The sequence below is a fragment of the Schistocerca nitens genome, chromosome 3, assembly GCF_023898315.1.
Source record: "Schistocerca nitens isolate TAMUIC-IGC-003100 chromosome 3, iqSchNite1.1, whole genome shotgun sequence".
NCBI classification, from domain to species: domain Eukaryota; kingdom Metazoa; phylum Arthropoda; class Insecta; order Orthoptera; family Acrididae; genus Schistocerca; species Schistocerca nitens.
Window position 1 is genome coordinate 219859336 of NC_064616.1, and position 20503 is coordinate 219879838.

At 43.7% G+C, this 20503-nt stretch overlaps 1 protein-coding gene across 1 annotated transcript in view; it reads right to left on the reverse strand.

The window, feature by feature from the left end:
• Window positions 1–20503, reverse strand: part of LOC126248180 (myotubularin-related protein 14) — a 133722-nt gene that overhangs the window by 7956 nt on the left and 105263 nt on the right. The window contains exons 8-9 of the mRNA XM_049948954.1: window positions 17863–17967; window positions 13501–13587 (exon numbers count right to left, since the gene is read on the reverse strand). Of these exons, the coding sequence (XP_049804911.1) occupies window positions 13501–13587; window positions 17863–17967 (192 nt within the window). The remainder of the gene's footprint in view (window positions 1–13500; window positions 13588–17862; window positions 17968–20503) is intronic.

Below are 20503 nucleotides of genomic sequence, written 5' to 3' on the forward strand. Positions count from 1 at the left end.
GACAACTCCTCCTATTCCATTGATGAATTTCTACATAAAAACTGGTTGCCAGCATGTGCTCATTAATGCTAACATGAATCATGTATAAATATCCTGTAAACTGATTAGTTCCACATCATTTCAAATTATCTATGGAACATATAACTAACTATAATAATGGCACAACTCGTGTATGCTTTAGGTACGATCAAAAAGTACTGGATCCAAAGGACGTATTTATTATGTTTCTTATGGTGGGTTTGTATGCTGTCTGTTTCAGCTGAACATAACAACAGCAACAACATAAATCCAAAGCAAAATACAAAAATATTAGAAGTAAGATTAATTCCTTGAATTATATCCTGAACAAGCCATCATCAGTTCTCAAATTTATGTTAAACTCTACTATCCAAAGTTCTGCAATGACCTGAATAAAATACGTCACCTGTTCATGATTTCTGTTTTATAAAATATGCCCTGTGGGTTTGTGACACTGTAGAACTTGAGCTGCTGCACCCCATGTGGACTGCCAGTTGTCCCTTTTCTGTAACCACTTGCAGCAGCTTTGTACCTGATAAGTATACTGGGACTGAACTCTAAGACAAATATACTTGTTTCGGTTTCGTCTTTTGTGCCTTCTGTGGTGAAGTCAGTAGTGAACTGTACTACGAAGGTACAGTCCATTTGTTTACAGAATTTTAGTATCTGCAATGGAACTGAAATGGTGCTGAAAGGCAACAGATCTAATAAAGAGCAAGAATACTTTGAATTATCACAGAGTATCATGAGTACGTATCATATTCCTGTTAAATCTCTTGTAATAATAATAATAATAACAATAATAATAGTTGTGACTATGCACCATGAATGATTCATGTGATAGAATTACAGGCACATCCATCTCTGCTACTTTAGTATATCATAACCGGAGTAGTAACATATTTGAAATGTCAATAAGGCTGTAGTCACAATAGCACCAACATCAGGACATTTGGCAATGAACAGGTTTAACTGAAGACGGCCAATATTTTCAAAATCAGTATGCCAGAATGTGTATTGTCTCAGTGAAACCCATTTCGATGCTCTAACATACAGGCTTTATACAACAATTGGCAGAATATAAATCAGTTTTTCTTCAGTCAAATCATGTAATGTTCACACAGGCAAAACGTTGATTGTGAGAAACTCTCAAGTTTGGCACATGAAGAAAGATTTTGTAGTGTCCTGAGCATGAGAAATATAACAACAGGGATATGTCTCAAAATCTATGGTCTGAAATCGCAACTTTACTGGAAAGCGAAAGTTTCAAACAACTTAAAAATTTAATAATAATTTTCAAAATTAATTGAACAGTACCTTATATTATATTACACTACACATGCTCTATGGCTGCCACACCATCTCAGTCTCATGTTTATAATTAAAATGCAGCAAGTCATCTGCAACATAGGTGAAATCTGAGAAGGCAAATTTTAAGCCTACATCATAACCACAAAAAATATGTGTTGAAGTGAGAAGGGTGGTGTATGTCAATTTCAATGCTTGAATTTGCACAAATGTGATGTACTTCTTTTCACTTTTCAGTGCTCTAGATGTTCAGAGTATCTTATTAAAAAAATCTATATTTGTGTTTCACACATATACTGCATGACAGACATTGAAGGTTAAGTGACGTGTTTGTTTTGCTGGGTTTATTTGAAGTTGTGCTGAATGTTTGTAATCTTGGATTTCAATGTTTTCATAAATCATCTCTGATATATAATAGGAAATCTTTCTTTGTCTCATATTTATAAAACTCATCTTGTTATTCCAATAACTGGAAAAAGAGAGTATAGGACTCACTATATTAAAATAGATTGTAACCTCCTTGACAGAATAGATTGTAATCACCTCTTCCCTGGCAAAAATTGACAAAGGAGATCAGACGCACTATGACTAAGCTGTCGGCTGATGTTACTGGGTACTCCCTGGGAATGATGTTTAATGCCCATCATCAGTGACACTGTGATTGCAGCCTAAGCATAAGAAAATTGATTTTACAAGTGTTAAGGACTGCCTGATCACTAATAACATGTTTCCTGATGTTTGCAATACTGTAGTATTAATTTACATTTGCACTGAGTGCCGTATGGAACATAGGTCCTTGGTGGTATCCTCTGGTACCAATTTAGCATAGTCACACAACCGTACTGCAAAGTGATTAGGAAACCCATATGAAAGCTTGCATAGCAGTGGGCTGATAAAAATCACATCACTGGATATTCATTTATATGCATGACGATAACTGCAAAACAAACAAAAATTTATTATTATTATTATTATTATTACTGGTGAATTCTCCCCAGAAATGGAAGACGTTAAGCAAATAATTCAATCAATTTTTCTCCGAAGTCTTCTTGTTCTTCCAGTACGCTTTCATTCTTTCCAAAAAGGCTTGTTTACACTCATCTGACCACTTTGGTATGTACTGTTTTTCTTTTGGTTGCTCTGATATAACTTTCCATTTGTCTACTTTCTTTCGGAAGGTGTCTCTTTATAGAATGTCAGTTGGTCTTATGTTGCATTATTTAGGCCCTTTCGAATTTCGTCTAGCCAAGGTGTGGAATTCTTAAGTGAGGTTACATAATCTATTATTCTCTTCATCAATCACTCTTCTGGTAGTTAGCTGAGATGAGCAAAGAATTTCATTTGCCTTTTCCTAATATCAGTTTCGATGTTTGAAAACTTTTCTGTTGTTTTAACTGATTGTAGCCTATAACCATCTTCGTTAGGTCTTTGTCCTAGAATTTTCCTGATGATCTTCCTATCTTCTTTCTTGATGTCTTCAAGTTGTTTTCTGTTAAGGGTTAGTGTTTCACTTGCATCGAGGGTTGCTGGTTTTATGACAGTACTGTAGTGTCGAATTTTTGTCCCTCTTGATGTGGATTTTTTGTTGTAGAGGTTTTGCCTTAACCGTGATCCTTCTTTAATTTCTTGGAGGTAATGTAGCTGCGAGATTTTTTCAATACCTGTCAGTTCGATGAATTCTCCAAGGTATTTAAACTATGGAACCCTGTCAATTTTAACATATTTTGTTTTCAAGCTTTTATTTTCTGTTTTTGAACAAAAGAATGCAGTTTTCTCAAATGAAATTTGTAAACATACTTTTTCTGCACATTCTTTGAATATTTCTAGCTGTTTGACTGCAGTCTGCTCATCCTCTGTCAGTATCGCTAGGTCATCCGCAAATGCAAGATACGGTATGTAGAGGTTATTTTTGGCAACGCCCAGTCAGACTGGCATGCAAACCTCACATTTCTTGAGTTCTTTCTCCCATTCTTCCATAACATTGCCTATAACTATTTTGAACAGAATAGGAGAGAGTCCATCACCTTGTCTCACACTTGTTTGAATGTCGAAGGTTTCTGAGCCCTCCCCCATAAATTTTACTTTAGATTTTGTGCTAATTAGTGTTTGTTTTATGATCTCTTGTTTTGGCATCTAATCCCCTCTCTTCTAAAATTTGGAATAGTGAGGGCATGTCTACTATTAATTATTATGAAAAGGATGGCTTGCTATTCACCATACAGCGGAGATATTGAGTCACACATAGACTATCAAGTAAATAACTTTTTGGCCAAAAAGGCCTTCATCAGAATTAAACAAAACAAAACACACACACACACACACACACACACACACACACACACACACACACACACACACACACACACACACACGCATGTGCGAAGGCCTTTTTGGCTGAAAGCTTTCTTGTTTAACAGTCTTTCTGTTGTGTCTATCTGCGACAAAACATTTCTGCTATATGATGAGTAGCAATCTATCCTTTTCATAATAATGTCATTATTCCATCCAGGATTTTCTATTGTTTAAAAAAATAATTACGTACCATGATTTTATAGGGGACATAATTACAACTTTATGACTAACCACTGAACAGATCTTCACTGGCATGTATTATGCAAGTGGTGGAGGGTCTATGACCACCTGGTATCAGTTATAGACCATCCACAGCATTCCAAAGTGACCTGTGTTCTCTTTTAAGTTGGTGAAAAATATTTAGTTCACTGAGCTTATAAAGAAATGAAAGTGATTAGAAAGATCTGGAAAACTGCACGGAAGCTCACCAAAGTACTAGGAAGAAAAAAATAAAATAGAAGTTGTTGGTTTCATAACAAGAATAAACTTAGTCAGAAACGTACGTCGTTTGCGAAAGTATAAGAACATTCTAATTTTAGATAGTCCAGTTCAGTTAAAATTTTTCATATTACTTGTGAGAACATGCATACACCCCTACATGGTGCCAGCTGGACAAACAGTACCAAACTGTGTGGACTAGGTTATGGTGGGGGTAGCGTTGGGTAGGGTGGTAAGGGGGAAAGAGGCAGGAGGCAGGGAGTGGGACTGGTGATGGGTGGCTAGTGGCTTGCAGGGATGCAGCTGGTTCACCAGCCAGGAATACGGAAGGGAGGGGATGCAAGCAGGTGGGGTGCACGGTTGTTGGAGCCAGTGGGGAGCACTGCACGCTGAAGATGACATGGGGACATGAAGTGCAAGGGGGTTACAGGGCAAAGCAAGGGGAAGCTTGGGGGACAACAAGTTGCTGCACACTGAAGTCAGGGTGATAACAAGAGCAGAGGGTGTGTTGTAAAGATAATTCCCATTTGTATAATTCAGAAACACTGGTGGCAGAGGCACAAATTCAGATGGCCCAGTTTCTGACATAGTATCGAAATTGAGCACGTTATGCTCAGCTGCATGTTGAGCCAATGGGTGGTCAACTTTGTTCTTGGCGACAGTTTGGCGATGGTCACTCATCCCAGTGGACAGCTGGTTGGTAGTCATACTAACATAAAAAGCTGTGCATGTATTTGCTGCAGAGTTTGTATATGACAAGGTTGTTTTCACAAGTGGTCTGGCCTCTGATGGTGTAGGATAAGCCTGTGAAAGGACTGGAGTAGGAGGCACTGGGGGGACAGAGGGTTGGGGGGGGGGGGTGGGGGGATGGGCCAAGTCTTTTATCTTGGTTTACCGAAATGGTATGATCCCTGTAGCAAGGGATGGGGAGTAGGAATGACGTAGGGATGGACTAGGATGATGTGTAGGTGACGTGGGTGACGTAACACCACTTTGGGTGTGGTTGGAAGGTTAGGTAGAATGTGTCTCATTTCAGGGCAGAATGAGAGAATCAAAGCCCTGACAAATGATATGGCTCAGTTGTTCCAGTCCAAGCTGATACTAGGTGACAAGGGGGAGGTCCTGCATTTCAACTGATTCTTTGGGGGTGGTGTGGGGATTGGGGATGTGTGAGGATATGGTACAGGCAATCTGTTTGTGGACTACATGTGGAGGGCGGGGGAGGGAAGGCTAGTGCCTCTGTGTGAAGGTCATTGTGAGACCTTCAGCATACTGGGTTGTGAGTCAGGATATAGTTGGTAAGGTGGGAGGCTAGGTTTCACGCAGTTGGTTGGAGGTGTTAGTCAACATGAGTGGAAATTCTTTCAGTGGGAACACAATAAGCATTTACAATGGGTCATCCAGGAAGGGCCTATGGATTTTAGTACAGATTGAAGGTTAAATTTGACTTCTGGGATGGGATCAGCATGGCAAAAGTTATAAGCAGAGGCTGTGACTCGTGGGTGATTAGGTCATGAACTGTTTTCACTGTGTGTATGGCTGTCCTTTCTTCTGCTGAAAGGCTAGTGTTGTTAGGAAAGGACCTGAGAGGTGACCAGGGGGTGATTAGGTAGGAGGGGGAAAGGACACTGTTGGATGATGATGTGAACTGGGGGTGGCAAGGTTCAGTGTTGAGACTAGGTTAGCTTTGGTTGAAGGGACTTGTAGCACTGAAGTGTTTCCACTACAGGAATATGGAGAAGAAGAGCAGGTCTTTGAAGGGTCCAGCATGGTCGAAATTAGGTGTGGGGCTGAAGGCGAGGTCTTTGGATAAGGCAAACTTCTGTGGGACTGAGGTTTATGGTGGAAAGGTTAGCACCAATGTTTTGAGTTCTGGGTTTTGTGGGGTGTTGGGAGTAAGTTTTTGAGGATGTGGTAAATTGAAGAGGTCAGCTACACAGGGTCTGTATGTTATGGGGGGTTGAGGAAGAGGTTCACTGTGATTAGGATGGGTGCTGATGGATAGTGGTGCCCCAAGGCGAGAGAAGGATGTCACCAGGTTTGACAATTTATGGAGGTGATGTCTGGAATGCTCTTCTAGGTGTTGGACTGCAAAGGTTCCCAATCTGGAGATGATGTGCATGCAGTAAGGACTGCACAGTAACAGTATCTTGTAGAGGGAGTAGATGTGGTTCTCGGATGACTGAGCCATTAACAAGGGTTTCTACAGTTGCTATGATGACACCATGATCACTAATTCCTGACTATATACTGATGCTGCCAATAAGGTCTATGCTGTTTATAGCTACAACACCTAAGATATTTCCATTGTGTGTGGGTGGCCTAACTAGCTGCTCATGACAGTTTACAGAAAATGTGTTTAAAAGTGCTTTAGAAGACTGACTGACTGTAGCCCCCGCAATGAATTCACAGACATCTCAGACATCTGGAGGTAAAGTCACCTCCAACTACTATTGCATGATCTGGGTATTTACGCGATACTGACTGTAGACTTTCTTTCAATGACTCTAGAACTGTCACAGTGGAATCAGGCGGGCAGTAAAAACATCTGAAAATTAACACGATTTCCTCTAGACTTGTTATACGCAACCAATTAACATCACTGTCACACTCAACTTCGACTTTGCTAGAGACAATACTTCTGTCAACTGTAATGAATACTCCCCCTCCTATGGCGTCTAATCTGTCTTTCCAATATATGTTCCATGACTTGCTAAATCTCTTAGAGCTTTCTATTTCAGGTTTCAGCCAGCTCTCGGTCCCAATAATAATGCGAGCATGAGAGCTTTTCTAGAGGGCTGTAAATTTGGGAACTTTGTTACAAGTACTTCGACATGTTACTGATAAAATTTTGGCAGTAAGTATCTTTACTCTGGATGCGGTCTAACTTCCCTTTCCGCATATCAACTGATGAGTCAATTTGAATACCTCAAAAAACAACTCTGCTTGTACCTAGCACATGAGGCCAGCAGCCTTCACCACCTCTGCCAGCAGCCTTTGTGAACTAAGGATGGGCTCAGACTGCATGCGACAGGTGTCATTGGTACTGATGTGAGCCGCAAGCAACTTGCAGAGGGCTGCACCCTGCACACGCGATAGTCACAGGCAAGGCCACCTTTACACCTCAGATGAAGATCCCCGGCAGATGCACCAAGTGCACATTGGCCTTCTTTCCAGCTATGAACACTATCTTCCTCAGGGGCTCCCTAATGCACTAAACACTGGAGCTCCCAACAACTAGATACCCTATGCCCATGTGTGTCAGCTGGGATCTTGCTGAAGGAACAGCTACCTTTCCACTCACAGGGTGAATAGGTGAGGCCAGATGGTCAGCCTCCACGTTGGCCCTCCGCCTTGAGTGACACAATCGCATTAACAACCCATCATTCACCATGCTGTGAGGGTGGATCCACCATGCGGGATACACCAGTGGGAGCCTTGGCACCAGCATCAGAAAAACCATCATAAAATCAAGAATAAATACCAGTACAGGCACAGTTCAAAAGGGGATAGATGACAGGTGGGATAACTACTTAGAAATAATGGGTGACCAAGCCACTCTATGACATATTACAATCTATCATCCAATATTTTGTGAAGAATTCTGGACATCACACAAAAGCTTAAAACACAAACCACACTCGTCTCATCATCAGCTAAAATAGAGAACAGCCTGTGGGAAACCCAAATCAATACTGACGTTCAGTTAAAACATATTGTATTCACAGCTGTGTCCCACACCTGTGACACTCTGGGGGCCCCTCACGACATAAATGAAAGCCATGTGTAAATGGGCAATGTTCCACTCTAAGCTGCGTTAGGGGTAATTCTTAAATTCATCGTGATTGGATGGAAGTAAGCCACAGTCGTACTGAAGGTTTTATGGAACATAATTCATTATTTCTCACTTCTAGCCGCTGAGCCTTCCACCAACACATGGTCTTCTTAGGCACAAAAATGACGTGATAGCCAGCAGGGGGACTGAACAGTCAGCAGGAGGTGGAAGGGAGAAAGCCCCGTTGGCAGCTGTATCAGCAAGTTTGTTTCCCTGAATCCCTATGTGCCCTGGAATCCAGTAGAAAAGTATTTTGTCATCCTGCTTTGCAAGAGAAGGAGTGTGTCCTGTACTTCTTACATCATCCGATCTGTTGGGTACATCTGACGAATAGCAAGAAGGGCACTTTGTAAATCTGAGTATATGAGGAATTTCTTGTCATGATGCCATCTCAACAGCTCCAGTGCCCTCAGGATTGCAAACAATTCTGTGTAATAAACTGAAAACTGCTCTCAGGACAATGCTGGGGAACATGACAGAGCAGCCGAAAAGATCTCCCTGCTTACACACATTCATGTAAATGCTAATAAAATCTGGATGCTGATGTAAAATCTCATTAAATTTAATTTTAAAAATACAGTCTGGGGTACAATTCTTCCTGTAAGCAGTCAACTCTAAAAGTAATCTGGGTCTCTTTAACAGCCAGGGGGATGCCCTATTCCAACCCTGGGTTTGGACCTTAATGCTCCTCACGTATGTTAATTCGAGGCTCTCTCTCACACAGATTTTGGCCTCATTGCCTGTGTAAGACGACTGAACAGCCATTCAAGTGGCAGCTGTGCAACAAAGCTGGATGCTAGTGATCTGGGAGTGGACAAAGCTCAATATGGTTGGGGTACCATGAAGAGAAGACGTCGAATAGACAGCACCGGTGTCCTACTGACACATTTACTTTCCCATCAGAGAGAAGCAATTTGAACCATTTTGTGACTTTTCTGTACAGTGTAATATTCTAAGTTACTAAAATGGATAATTTGATTTACAGTCAAATGCCTCTGACAGGTCATAAAATGTGCCAGATCCCCGCAATTTATTGTCTAATGAATTAACTACACTATTGGTGTATATGTAAATAGCCTTCTCAACACTGTAACACTTTAGGAATCCATACCTTAACATTGACAATATACTATCTGTAGCAAGTGGACAATATATTATCTGTAGCAAGCAGATTAAGAAGCCACTCATATAACAACTTTTCTAAAATTCTTTAGGATGGTAGTAAAATTGGACAGAAGCTTCAAGGTATTTCTTTCTCTCTTTTCCAGTATGGAGGCTTAACATTAGCATATTTCAGTCAGTCAAGAGATTTTCCAGAAATAGATGACTGGTCATGTAATTAACTAAATATGTTACTAAATGCTGAAGAACACTCTTGAATTAACATTGTTGATATTTTATCACCACCACTCTAATATTTCATTTTATGATGGACATTATTTCTGCTGGCATTGCTAGGGTCATGTTCATATTACTGCATTTGTTTGTAGTGGCTGGTCTGAGAGATTCCACGGCATCATCTACTGAACTTAACAATCTCATCTTTCTAAATAACACTTATGAAATACTTGTTGAACAGCTTTGCAATACTGTTGTGTCATTTACTTTTAAAGCTATTTCCTCCTCCTCCTAATTTCAGGTTCCACCTGGTTCTTCACTATATTCCGCATAGTCTTTATTTTGGTACCTGCAGTGGCAATCTTTTACTCGTAATGCATTTCCCTTGATGCCTGTTTTACTGTCTTCAGTATGTCTTGTAATGAGTTACATTATCAACACCAGTGCTCTTTCTAAAACAGATACAGTTATGCTGTTACCTTAGAATATACCTTTATTCCTTGCATATGTCGCAGCTCATTTCTGGCAGTGTTTGGTCTATTCTGGGGGGGATATATGGTATTCAAATAAGGTAAGAACCTTATTGTGTACACTTACAATTTTTAAGGGTTTATCATCAAATTCTATTTCTGTAATAAGTACGCTTCCAAGAGCTGCTCTAAGGAAAATTTATGAATGTTTACAGTCTTAAATCTATGACAATTCATTGTGAGTGTGGCAACTCCTCCTCTCTCCATTTTTTCTTTACAGAAGTGATATCCTGACCAAAATTCTGCAACACACAATGTATCTATACCAGTGGTCACATGACGTTAAGAGACACAGATTATGTCAACTAAATAATGAAATGATAAAATCTGTTTAACATGCTGGGAATGAAAAAGATGACGAGACTGCCTAAATTCAGTGTGCCAAAATGTAAACAAACAAACGATTACTACCTAAGTACTATCCCAGAAAACTGGAAAAGATCGTAAAGAAAAATGAAGCCTTTAATAGGAATTACCAGCGAGCAGTAAACCCCACAAATAGTCTGCCTTCCTCTGTTCAAAAATCCACAAGTGGTCTTTTAGGGCCAATAAAATTCTTAGAAATGTGTCACTGTAGATATGCAATATACTGAAAACCCACCTATGGCCCAGGAGTGGCCTGAGGAAGGCCACTGCAACACGGCTGAAATGTCAACTATTTTAATATTGTAAGTATTTTATAAGATTGAACGGCAGTATGCTAAGAAATAGTTTAATGAGAATTCAGCGGGAAACTTAAAACACACACCAATACATATATTCATTGAGTAATCTATAATAAGCTCTCTCATATACCTAACCACTTTCTGGAAAGGTGTTGCCAAATTTTTTTTGGAACTGCCATGGTATGCTGCTAACCGATTGTGCTCGTAAGAGACAAACCGTTACAGAAGTGCACTATCAAAATCTCCTGACAAGGTTATGGATAGTGGAAAGATGAAGCGTTGTGGGAAGCTGCCGGGGGTGTAGCAAATTTTGCTTCATCTCCCACATCTTCGTCACATGGCACCCAGTGATTTCATCATCATCCCTGAGATGCACAAACCATTTTGAGGTAGGCGTTTCTGGAATAATGATGAAGTATTTTCCAGGTGCAACATTTCTCAAAACAGCCAATATGCAGAATTCTAAAGGTAGGGTCTTTAACTTATTGCCCAATATAATTGTATGTTCTTGAAGTCGAGTAGTTCATAGACTCAAAATATACATCTACATGATTACTCTGCAATTCACATTTAAGTGCTTGGCAGAGGGTTCATCGAACCACAATCATACTATCTCTCTACCATTCTACTCCCGAACACCACACGGGTAAAACGAACACCTAAACGTTTCTGTTCGAGCTCTGATTTCTCTTATTTTATTTTGATGATCATTCCTACCTATGTAGGTTGGGCTCAACAAAATATTGTCGCATTTGAAAGAGAAAGTTGGTGACTGAAATTTCGTAAATAGATCTTGTCGCGACGAAAAACGTCTTTGCTTTAATGACTTCCATGCTAACTCGCGTATCATATCTGCCACACTCTCTCCCCTATTACGTGATAATATAAAACGAGCTGCCCTTTTTTGCACCCTTTCGATGTCCTCCGTCAATCCCACCTGGTAAGGATCCCACACCACGCAGCAATATTCGAACAGAGGACGAACGAGTGTAGTGTAAGCTGTCTCTTTAGTGGACTTGTTGCATCTATTAAGTGTTCTGCCAATGAAACGCAACCTTTGGCTCGCCTTCCCCACAATATTATCTATGTGGTCTTTCCAACTGAAGTTGTTTGTAATTTTAACACCCAGGTACTTAGCTGAATAGACAGCCTTGAGAATTGTACTATTTATCGAGTAATCGAATTCCAACGGATTTCTTTTGGAACTCATGTGGATCACCTCACACTTTTCGTTATTTACCGTCAACTGCCACCTGTCACACCATACAGCAATCTTTTCTAAATCGCTCTGCAACTGATACTGGTCTTCAGATGACCTTACTAGACGGTAAATTACAGCATCATCTGCGAACAACCTAAGAGAACTGCTCAGATTGTCACCCAGGTCATTTATATAGGTCAGGAACAGCAGAGGTCCCAGGACGCTTCCCTGGGAAACACCTGATATCACTTCAGTTTTACTCGATGATTTGCCGTCTATTACTATGAACTTCGACCTTCCTGTCAGGAAATCACGAATCCAGTCGCACAACTGAGACGATACCCCATAGGCCCACAGCTTGATTAGAAGTTGCTTGTGAGGAATGGTGTCAAAGGCTTTCCGGAAATCTAGAAATACGGAATCAACTTGAGATCCCCTGTCGATAGCGGCCATTACTTCGTGCGAATAAAGAGCTAGCTGCGTTGCTAAAGAACGATGTTTTCTGAAACAATGCTGATTACGTATCAATAGATCGTTCCCTTCGAGGTGATTCATAATGTTTGAATACAGTATATGCTCCAAAGCCCTACTGCAAACCGATGTCAAAGATATAGGTCTCTAGTTCGATGGATTACTCCTTCTACCCTTCTTAAACACTGGTGCGACCTGCGCAATTTTCCAATCTGTAGGTACAGATATATCGGTGAGCGAGCAGTTGTATATGATTGCTAAGTAGGGAGCTACTGTATCAGCGTAATCTGAAAGGAACCTAATCGGTATACAATCTGGACCTGAAGACTTGCCAGTATCAAGCAATTTGAGCTGCTTTGCAACCCCCTAAGGTATTTACTTCTAAGAAACTCTTGCTAGCAGCTGTTCATGTTTCAAATTCTGGAATATTCCATTCGTCTTCCCTGGTGAAGGAATATTGGAAAACTGCGTTCAATAACTCCGCTTTAGCGGCACAGTCGTCGGTAACAGTACCATCGGCACTGCACAGCGAAGGTATTGACTGCGTCTTGCCGCTTGTGTACTTTACATACGACCAGAATTTCTTCGGATTTTCTACCAAATTTCGAGACAATGTTTCGTTGTGGAACCTATTAAAGGCACCTCGCATTGAAGTCCGTGCCAAATTTCCCGCGTCTGTAAATTTTAGATAATCTTCGGGATTTCGAGTTCTTCTGAACTTCGCATGCTTTTTCCGTTGCCTCTGCAACAGTGTTCAGATCTGTTTTGTGTACCATGGGGGATCAGTTCCATCTCTTACCAATTTATGAGGTATGAATCTCTCAATTGCTGTTGCTATTATATCTTTGAATTTGAGGTATGAATAATAATACTGCATGCAAGGACCAAAAACTAACTGAAGACTATTTCCACACTATAACACCAAAGAAACAACCCCTGATAACACAATATTTTCATGAAAGGAATGGTTAGCACACATTGTCACACTGTTCATTGTAACTTGTCTACTGTATGCTACGGTATCTTTATTACTATTTGAATTATTTGCTACAGTTGTTCCACGCATGCATACATAACTATATTCAGTCACTTATGAATACAAAATGTTTGAAAATTGACGCAAGTTCAAAACCAGTCACTATCAATAAATAAAGGGGACTTCTCAATGCAACTTGCAATAGTATTCCAACCATTTCTTTCATTGAAGATAAAGTTGTGGATCCACTTCACCCCCTGAATGCTGGAGATGGGTAAACTATGCTTTTTTACATTTTATTTATAGAGCCATTCTGAATTTGTATTATTTTTTAAAAATATATAGCATTAAACAGTTCAAACACTTACAGTGAAGTATCAGAAGACACACTGACAGAGAAACAATCATCATCAATAATGGTTGTACTGGAATCAGCAGATGTCGTTTCTTCATACCTAAACAGAAACCCAAAAATTTCATGAGGTTTAGGTCAACAGTTTATGAACAACTTTTTTTAAAAAAATGTCACAATATACGAGTATGTGGCTAATCTAAGTATGTACATAGGGTCTAAGAAAAGATTTTTTCAGACAGTTGCATTTATTTTACTTTTCAAATGTAATGTCTATTATATATAATGGATCTCTTTTTACGTAACAATTATTGTCCCCTCTCTAATGTGAACTGAAATTTTCAAATAATTTAAATGTCTGCTAAAGCATTCCATTCGAGTCACGTGATGCCTGTGACGTCTCTGGCTAGTTCGCTGTTCCTGTCATAATGATAACTCACAGTGCTGTCTTGTTTTGGAATTTACATTTCGGAAAATGGGTTACAAATGGTGTGTAGTACCATATTATAAAAAATACATCTACAGAAACTCATGAAAAGTTGTTTTGGAGTGTTCCAGATAATGATAAGATGTGTAAAATGTGGTTGCACTGCAGTGGCAAATTGCCAGCTTATCAACGCACAAGTTCACTAACTTAGGTTGCTGGTTCGAATCAAAGCTGAAAGAACATTTTAACTCATTTGTAAAATGAGTAAACAGTCCACTCTTATGAAAACAAAATCACAATTACGAAACTTCACCACACCGATCAGAAACAGAATAATATTCAGATTTCCTTGCTGCTTACATGCACTCTCATTTGCAATCGTTGTTCACACACATCACGTTCAAAAAGATGTTTTCTACTTAATGTGACCACACACTTTTTAATATATTAGAAACTATATTTTTAATGTTGTACTGTCTAATTAGGATCCTTATTGTTTAAACTTTTCCAGTTTCATCATCTTACATGAAGTAAGTCTGCTTCAGACGCTAACGTTAGTTTACACTCACAAACATCACAGCCCTTACATTTGCGTCACCTGAATGTTGTACAAGCTTCATATCTCACTGTATAACCTCATCTACCTACACCTCGTTGTACTGTGGACACATGTTTACATTTTCACTAATAGCAATGCCTTATAAAAAAGTGAATTGTTTGTTCGCAAAGTAAATGCATTTATCCTCTGTCGCCTGTCTCTCACACTAAGTCTAACGTGAAGCTATGATTAATACATACCACAATCAACAAAACTGCTAAAATCAGTTCTTGCTAACACTACTTTTGTATTTCGCGTAAAACTTTTAAAAATATATGACCATACCAGGATTTGAACTTGTGACCTCATGCCCTACAGTTGAATGCATTGTCCGTTGCGCCATGGAACACCTAATTGATGCACTACCTCTGCCAAGTGGCTTCTGCACAGGCAACGAGCACCAAGTTTTACCAAGAATAATTTGTGCTTTGGATCCTAGCTCATGACTGATAGTTGAAAATCTAGTTATAATATATAGACCCATTTGCAAAAGTTCTACAATTCATTAGTTTTGAGTGAGTTTAATGATGTTGCAGGAAGCAGGGAAAAGAATGTCCATCGTTGCACATATCCCTGCTCTAAATGGGTGAAGCATAAATGCATCAACTTTTGCAAGGCTTCCACTATCAGCGTTCACAAAATTCCTTTCTACTGTTACTTAAAAGTTGTAATTGTGTTTTCCATAACTAAACAGCTAAACTGTTTGCAGTAGAAGCACACAAAAACCTTGTAACTTCAGCTAACGCTTTGAAGTCTTTGTCATAATCTCTTATAGTACTACATCAGTACAAGACAAAGTGTTGGGACACCTATTTAGTGGAGATCGAATGTATCTTAATCTGGGAAAAATAAGTCATAACAGAGATTCCTATTTCTCAACTGATTTGTGAGAGGAACAGCTTTCTTGGAACAGGATTCTGTGACAAGCTTTTCATATACCAAGGTATGACCACTAGAATTACTGCAGAAAAACTTCATATTTTCAAAAAGCATAAGGATCCTTTGAGGCATTGTCATACACTGATGCTAGAAGTTACAGGATTAACGCAATTATAGTACAAATTCAGGAACATACTAGAAAAGTGACTGTATATGTACCCAAGGAACTCTCCAAATCTCAGGACACCACACTATGGCGAAGAAAGAGTACCTTGTAGTCGTTTGGACAATTAGTAAGTTACAATCGCATTTATCTGAAAAATTGATCAACATTTTTAAAGGACCACCACTGTTTCTGTTGACTAAGAATCCTAAAGGATCCATAAGGACACTTGCACGACTGGAATGTGATGTCACAATGGCCTATGAAAACAATTATAAATACAAGGCTACTGATTTTTTATTTTTATAGATCTTTTAAAGGAATGCCTTGGGATGGTTGATACTGCAATCACTGCTGCATAAACAGATTCCAGTAGCAAAGAAATGGAATACCCAAAACTGTTGAAGACAGTGCAGGTCTTAGAGATGGAAAATGCCACTGAAGGAGAATTCTGATTAATACCATAGAAGGAATAATGATTCAATGTGTGAGGAATGGATACTTGTCATCCATGGTCAGCCACAACCAACCATCCTGTTGTTTTTTCCCACCACACTACAACATTTGTTCAGCTGTGATTCCTGAAGAATCTTATTAGAATAATCTGCAGGTATCATTGACCAAATTTCTATGGATTCATCAGGCCGAACATAAGTCAATGGAGGGTTTGCCAGAGAGAAAATCATGTGCCTCAGGTACCCTGGAACACTGGAAACATCTGTAACTACGGTAGTTCTAGCCCACTAAATTAGAATCATCCTCATGGAACAACAAATTGAAACCGAGTGTTCCACTGTCACCACAGCAGTAACAACTGCTGAATCTTTATACATCACCAAGTCCCTTGAGGAAGACACAAATTTGAAGCCCAGAGCACCACGTAACAGTTATATCCCACCATGGGAAAGTTTTTCAGTCAATATGATCGGAGGTACTTTTGTATTACAACATTTGCCACATACATTGTTTAAAAGCAGGTTTTAATGGGACATTGACAAGCATAGTCCCCAAGTGTGACGATGTTGAGAAGAGACTGAAATATAATATTGTTCATGATGAGATTTTGTGGCCATCACATCTAAATATGACAACAGTTTTGTCTTCTTGCTGAAAGGCTGAGAGACCAAAATGCAGTGGATACCACAACCCTATTTCAACATGATGATCGAGTAATAACATGACATAGCTCATCACTAAAACAAAAAAAGCAAAACCATTGGCTTTTATAAGGACCTAGGATGCAAACAATTAGAAAGAAAGGAAGACTGTCAACAATGAGATCATTACAGATGATACAGGGTTAAAACAAAAGGCATTATAATTTCAAACACGAATCTGATAATGTCATGCCAATATTTTTTTGCCTATGAGGAAACTCATGTTACCAGAAAAATTAATAAAAAGGTGACACACATGAAATAAAAGATGACGAAAACACAGGAATGTCATCTTTGTTCTCTTCCTGACACAATGTTACTGGTTTGAGGAACTGATCATGACCATCTTTGTCTCATCTAGAGGTGCAATCTGAGATCAAATCTGGAATGTGAAGACAAATGAGCGCTGCTGATATAAAACCTTCGATGAGATTCAGATCCATGGTGCTGTAATTAGCATTGAAGAGGTCTTTTGTTTTCTCAGGAGGAGGTGCAATATTTCAGTCTACATTTTACTCAGTGCACTGCAGCAATTACTCACAACTGTCACAAAGGATCCAAGTGAGACTCACTCTTTGATAATACTTTTAATTCAACATTTGTGGATTCAGCACAAATCTGTAACCAAACAGTGGATTACTCTATAAACTTTGTATCAGTTACTTTTATATAAATTTTGAGTATCTTTGAACTATAACAAATTTTAATTTCCATTGCTGATAACTATTAACACACGGATGATAACAGTGAACAATAGGAACCCAGGCACAATAACCAGATATAAGTATGATGCTGTCACACGGTTCTTTTACTGGTGGTTCCTGTAAGCTATCTCCTTAACTCAAAGCACACATGCCGCGATCCCCCCCCCCCCCCCCCCCCCCACACACACACTTAAATTATTTGACTTTATTACATGCTTCCTTCATAGTGATGAAAATTTCACACACACACACACACACACACACACACACACGCACGCACGCACGCGCACGCACGCACACAAAAATCTATCCAGAGCTTAATATTTAAGCCAATAGCCATTTTTAAAAATTGTTCATTCCACTACTTATCCCAAAGTTTAACCGTGTACATAACATTTTGAACAATTTATTCATGTTAAGTACTGTTCTTTTAAGGACACACTTGCTTACAATGGTGGTTGGTTGCCTGTTTGTGGTGCCGCCAGAAGAGATGAAGTATCAACTGTAGATGTTGCCGATCCACGCAGACTTCCTGTGCCAGAGATGAGTTGCCAACTGTAACACACAAAACAAAAATTTCACTTGATACAGCACACATGCATTTAATGACGCAATACTCGATAATCGAGCACATTAACCACAAGGGAAGCGAGATGGGGAGGGAGACAGAGGGGAGGAGGCGGCGGGTGGGGTGGGGGGGCGATAGGCGGGGCGAGGTGTCGGGTAAGGGGGGAGGCGACAGGTGGGGTGAGGCGGCGGGTGGGGGGGGCGACAGGTGGGGCGATGCGGCGGGTGGCGACAGGTGGGGCGATGCGGCGGGTGGGGGGGCGGGCGACAGGTGGGGCGAGGCGGCGGGTGGGGGGGGGCGACAGGTGGGGCGAGGCGGCGGGTGGGGGGGGGGCGACAGGTGGGGCGAGGCGGCGGGCGGGGGTGGGATCGGCGGACAGACGGGGCGAGGCGGCGGGGGGTGGGATCGGCGGACAGACGGGACGAAACGGCGGGGGGGGGGACGGGACGAAACGGCGGGGGGGGGGACGAATCGGCGGGGGGGACGGACGGACAGACGGGACGAAACGGCGGAGGGGGGGGGGATGGACAGACGGGACGAAACGGCGGGGGGGGGGGACGGACAGACGGGACGAAACGGGGGGGGGGGACGGACAGACGGGACGAAACGGCGGGGGGGGGGGGACGGACAGACGGGACGAATCGGCGGGGCAGGGGACGGACAGACGGGACGAATCGGCGGGGCAGGGGACGGACAGACGGGACGAATCGGCGGGGCAGGGGACGGACAGACGGGACGAATCGGCGGGGAAGGGGACGGACAGACGGGACGAATCGGCGGGGAAGGGGACGGACAGACGGGACGAATCGGCGGGGAAGGGGACGGACAGACGGGACGAATCGGCGGGGAAGGGGACGGACAGACGGGACGAATCGGCGGGGGGGGGGGGACAGACGGGACGAATCGGCGGGGGGGTGGTGGGACAGACGGGACGAATCGGCGGGGGGGTGGTGGGACAGACGGGACGAGTCGGCGGGGGGGGTGGTGGGACAGACGGGACGAGTCGGCGGGGGGGGTGGTGGGACAGACGGGACGAGTCGGCGGGGGGGGGGTGACAGACGGGACGAGTCGGCGGGGGGGGGGGTGACAGACGGGACGAGTCGGCGGGTGGGGACAGACGCGACGAGGCAGGGGGGCGCAAATGGGACGAGGCGGGGGGGCCGGAAATGGGCGGGGGCGGAAATGGGACGAGGCGGGGGGGCCGGAAATGGGCGGGGGCGGAAATGGGACGAGGCGGGGGGGCGGAAATGGGACGAGGGGGGGCAGACGGGACGAGGGGGGCAGACGGGACGAGGGGGGGCAGACGGGACGAGGGGGGGCAGACGGGACGAGGGGTGGGCAGACGGGACGACGAGTGGGCAGACGGGACGAGGGGGGGCAGACGGGACGAGGGGGGGGGGGCAGACGGGACGAGAGGTGGGCAGACGGGACGAGAGGTGGGCAGACGGGACGAGGGTGGGGCAGACGGGACGAGGGTGGGGGGGAGATCGGAAGAGGCGGGGGCGGCAGATCGGAAGAGGCGGGGGCGGCAGATCGGAAGAGGCGGGGGGGAGGGGCAGATCGGAAGAGGCGGGGGGAGGGGCAGATGGGACGTGGAGGGGGGAGGGGCAGATGGGACGTGGAGGGGGGAGGGGCAGATGGGACGTGGAGGGGGGAGGGGCAGATGGGACGAGGAGGGGGAGGGGCAGATGGGACGAGGAGGGGGGAGGGGCAGATGGGACGAGGAGGGGGGAGGGGCAGATGGGACGAGGAGGGGGGAGGGGCAGAGGGGACGAGGAGGGGGGAGGGGCAGATGGGACGAGGAGGGGGGAGGGGCAGATGGGACGAGGAGGGGGGAGGGGCAGATGGGACGAGGAGGGTGGGGAGGGGCAGAACGGACGAGGAGGGTGGGGAGGGGCAGATGGGACGATGCGGGGGGGGGGAGGGGCAGATGGGACGATGCGGGGGGGGAGGGGCAGATGGGACGATGCGGGGGGGGAGGGGCAGATGGGACGATGCGGGGGGAGGGGGGAGGGGCAGATGGGACGATGCGGGGGGGGAGGGGCAGATGGGACGATGCGGGGGGAGGGGGGAGGGGCAGATGGGACGATGCGGGGGGAGGGGCAGATGGGACGATGCGGGGGGAGGGGCAGATGGGACGATGCGGGGGGAGGGGGGAGGGGCAGATGGGACGATGCGGGGGGAGGGGGGAGGGGCAGATGGGACGATGCGGGGGGAGGGGGGAGGGGCAGATGGGACGATGCGGGGGGAGGGGCAGATGGGACGATGCGGGGGGAGGGGCAGATGGGACGATGCGGGGGGAGGGGCAGATGGGACGATGCGGGGGGGGAGGGGCAGTTGGTTGATGCGGGGGGGGGGTTGGGGCAGATGGCACGATGCGGGGGGGGAGGGGCAGATGGCACGATGCGAGGGGGAGGGGCAGATGGCACGATGCGGGGGGAGGGGCAGATGGCACGATGCGGGGGGAGGGGCAGATGGCACGATGCGGGGGGAGGGGCAGATGGGACGATGCGGGGGGAGGGG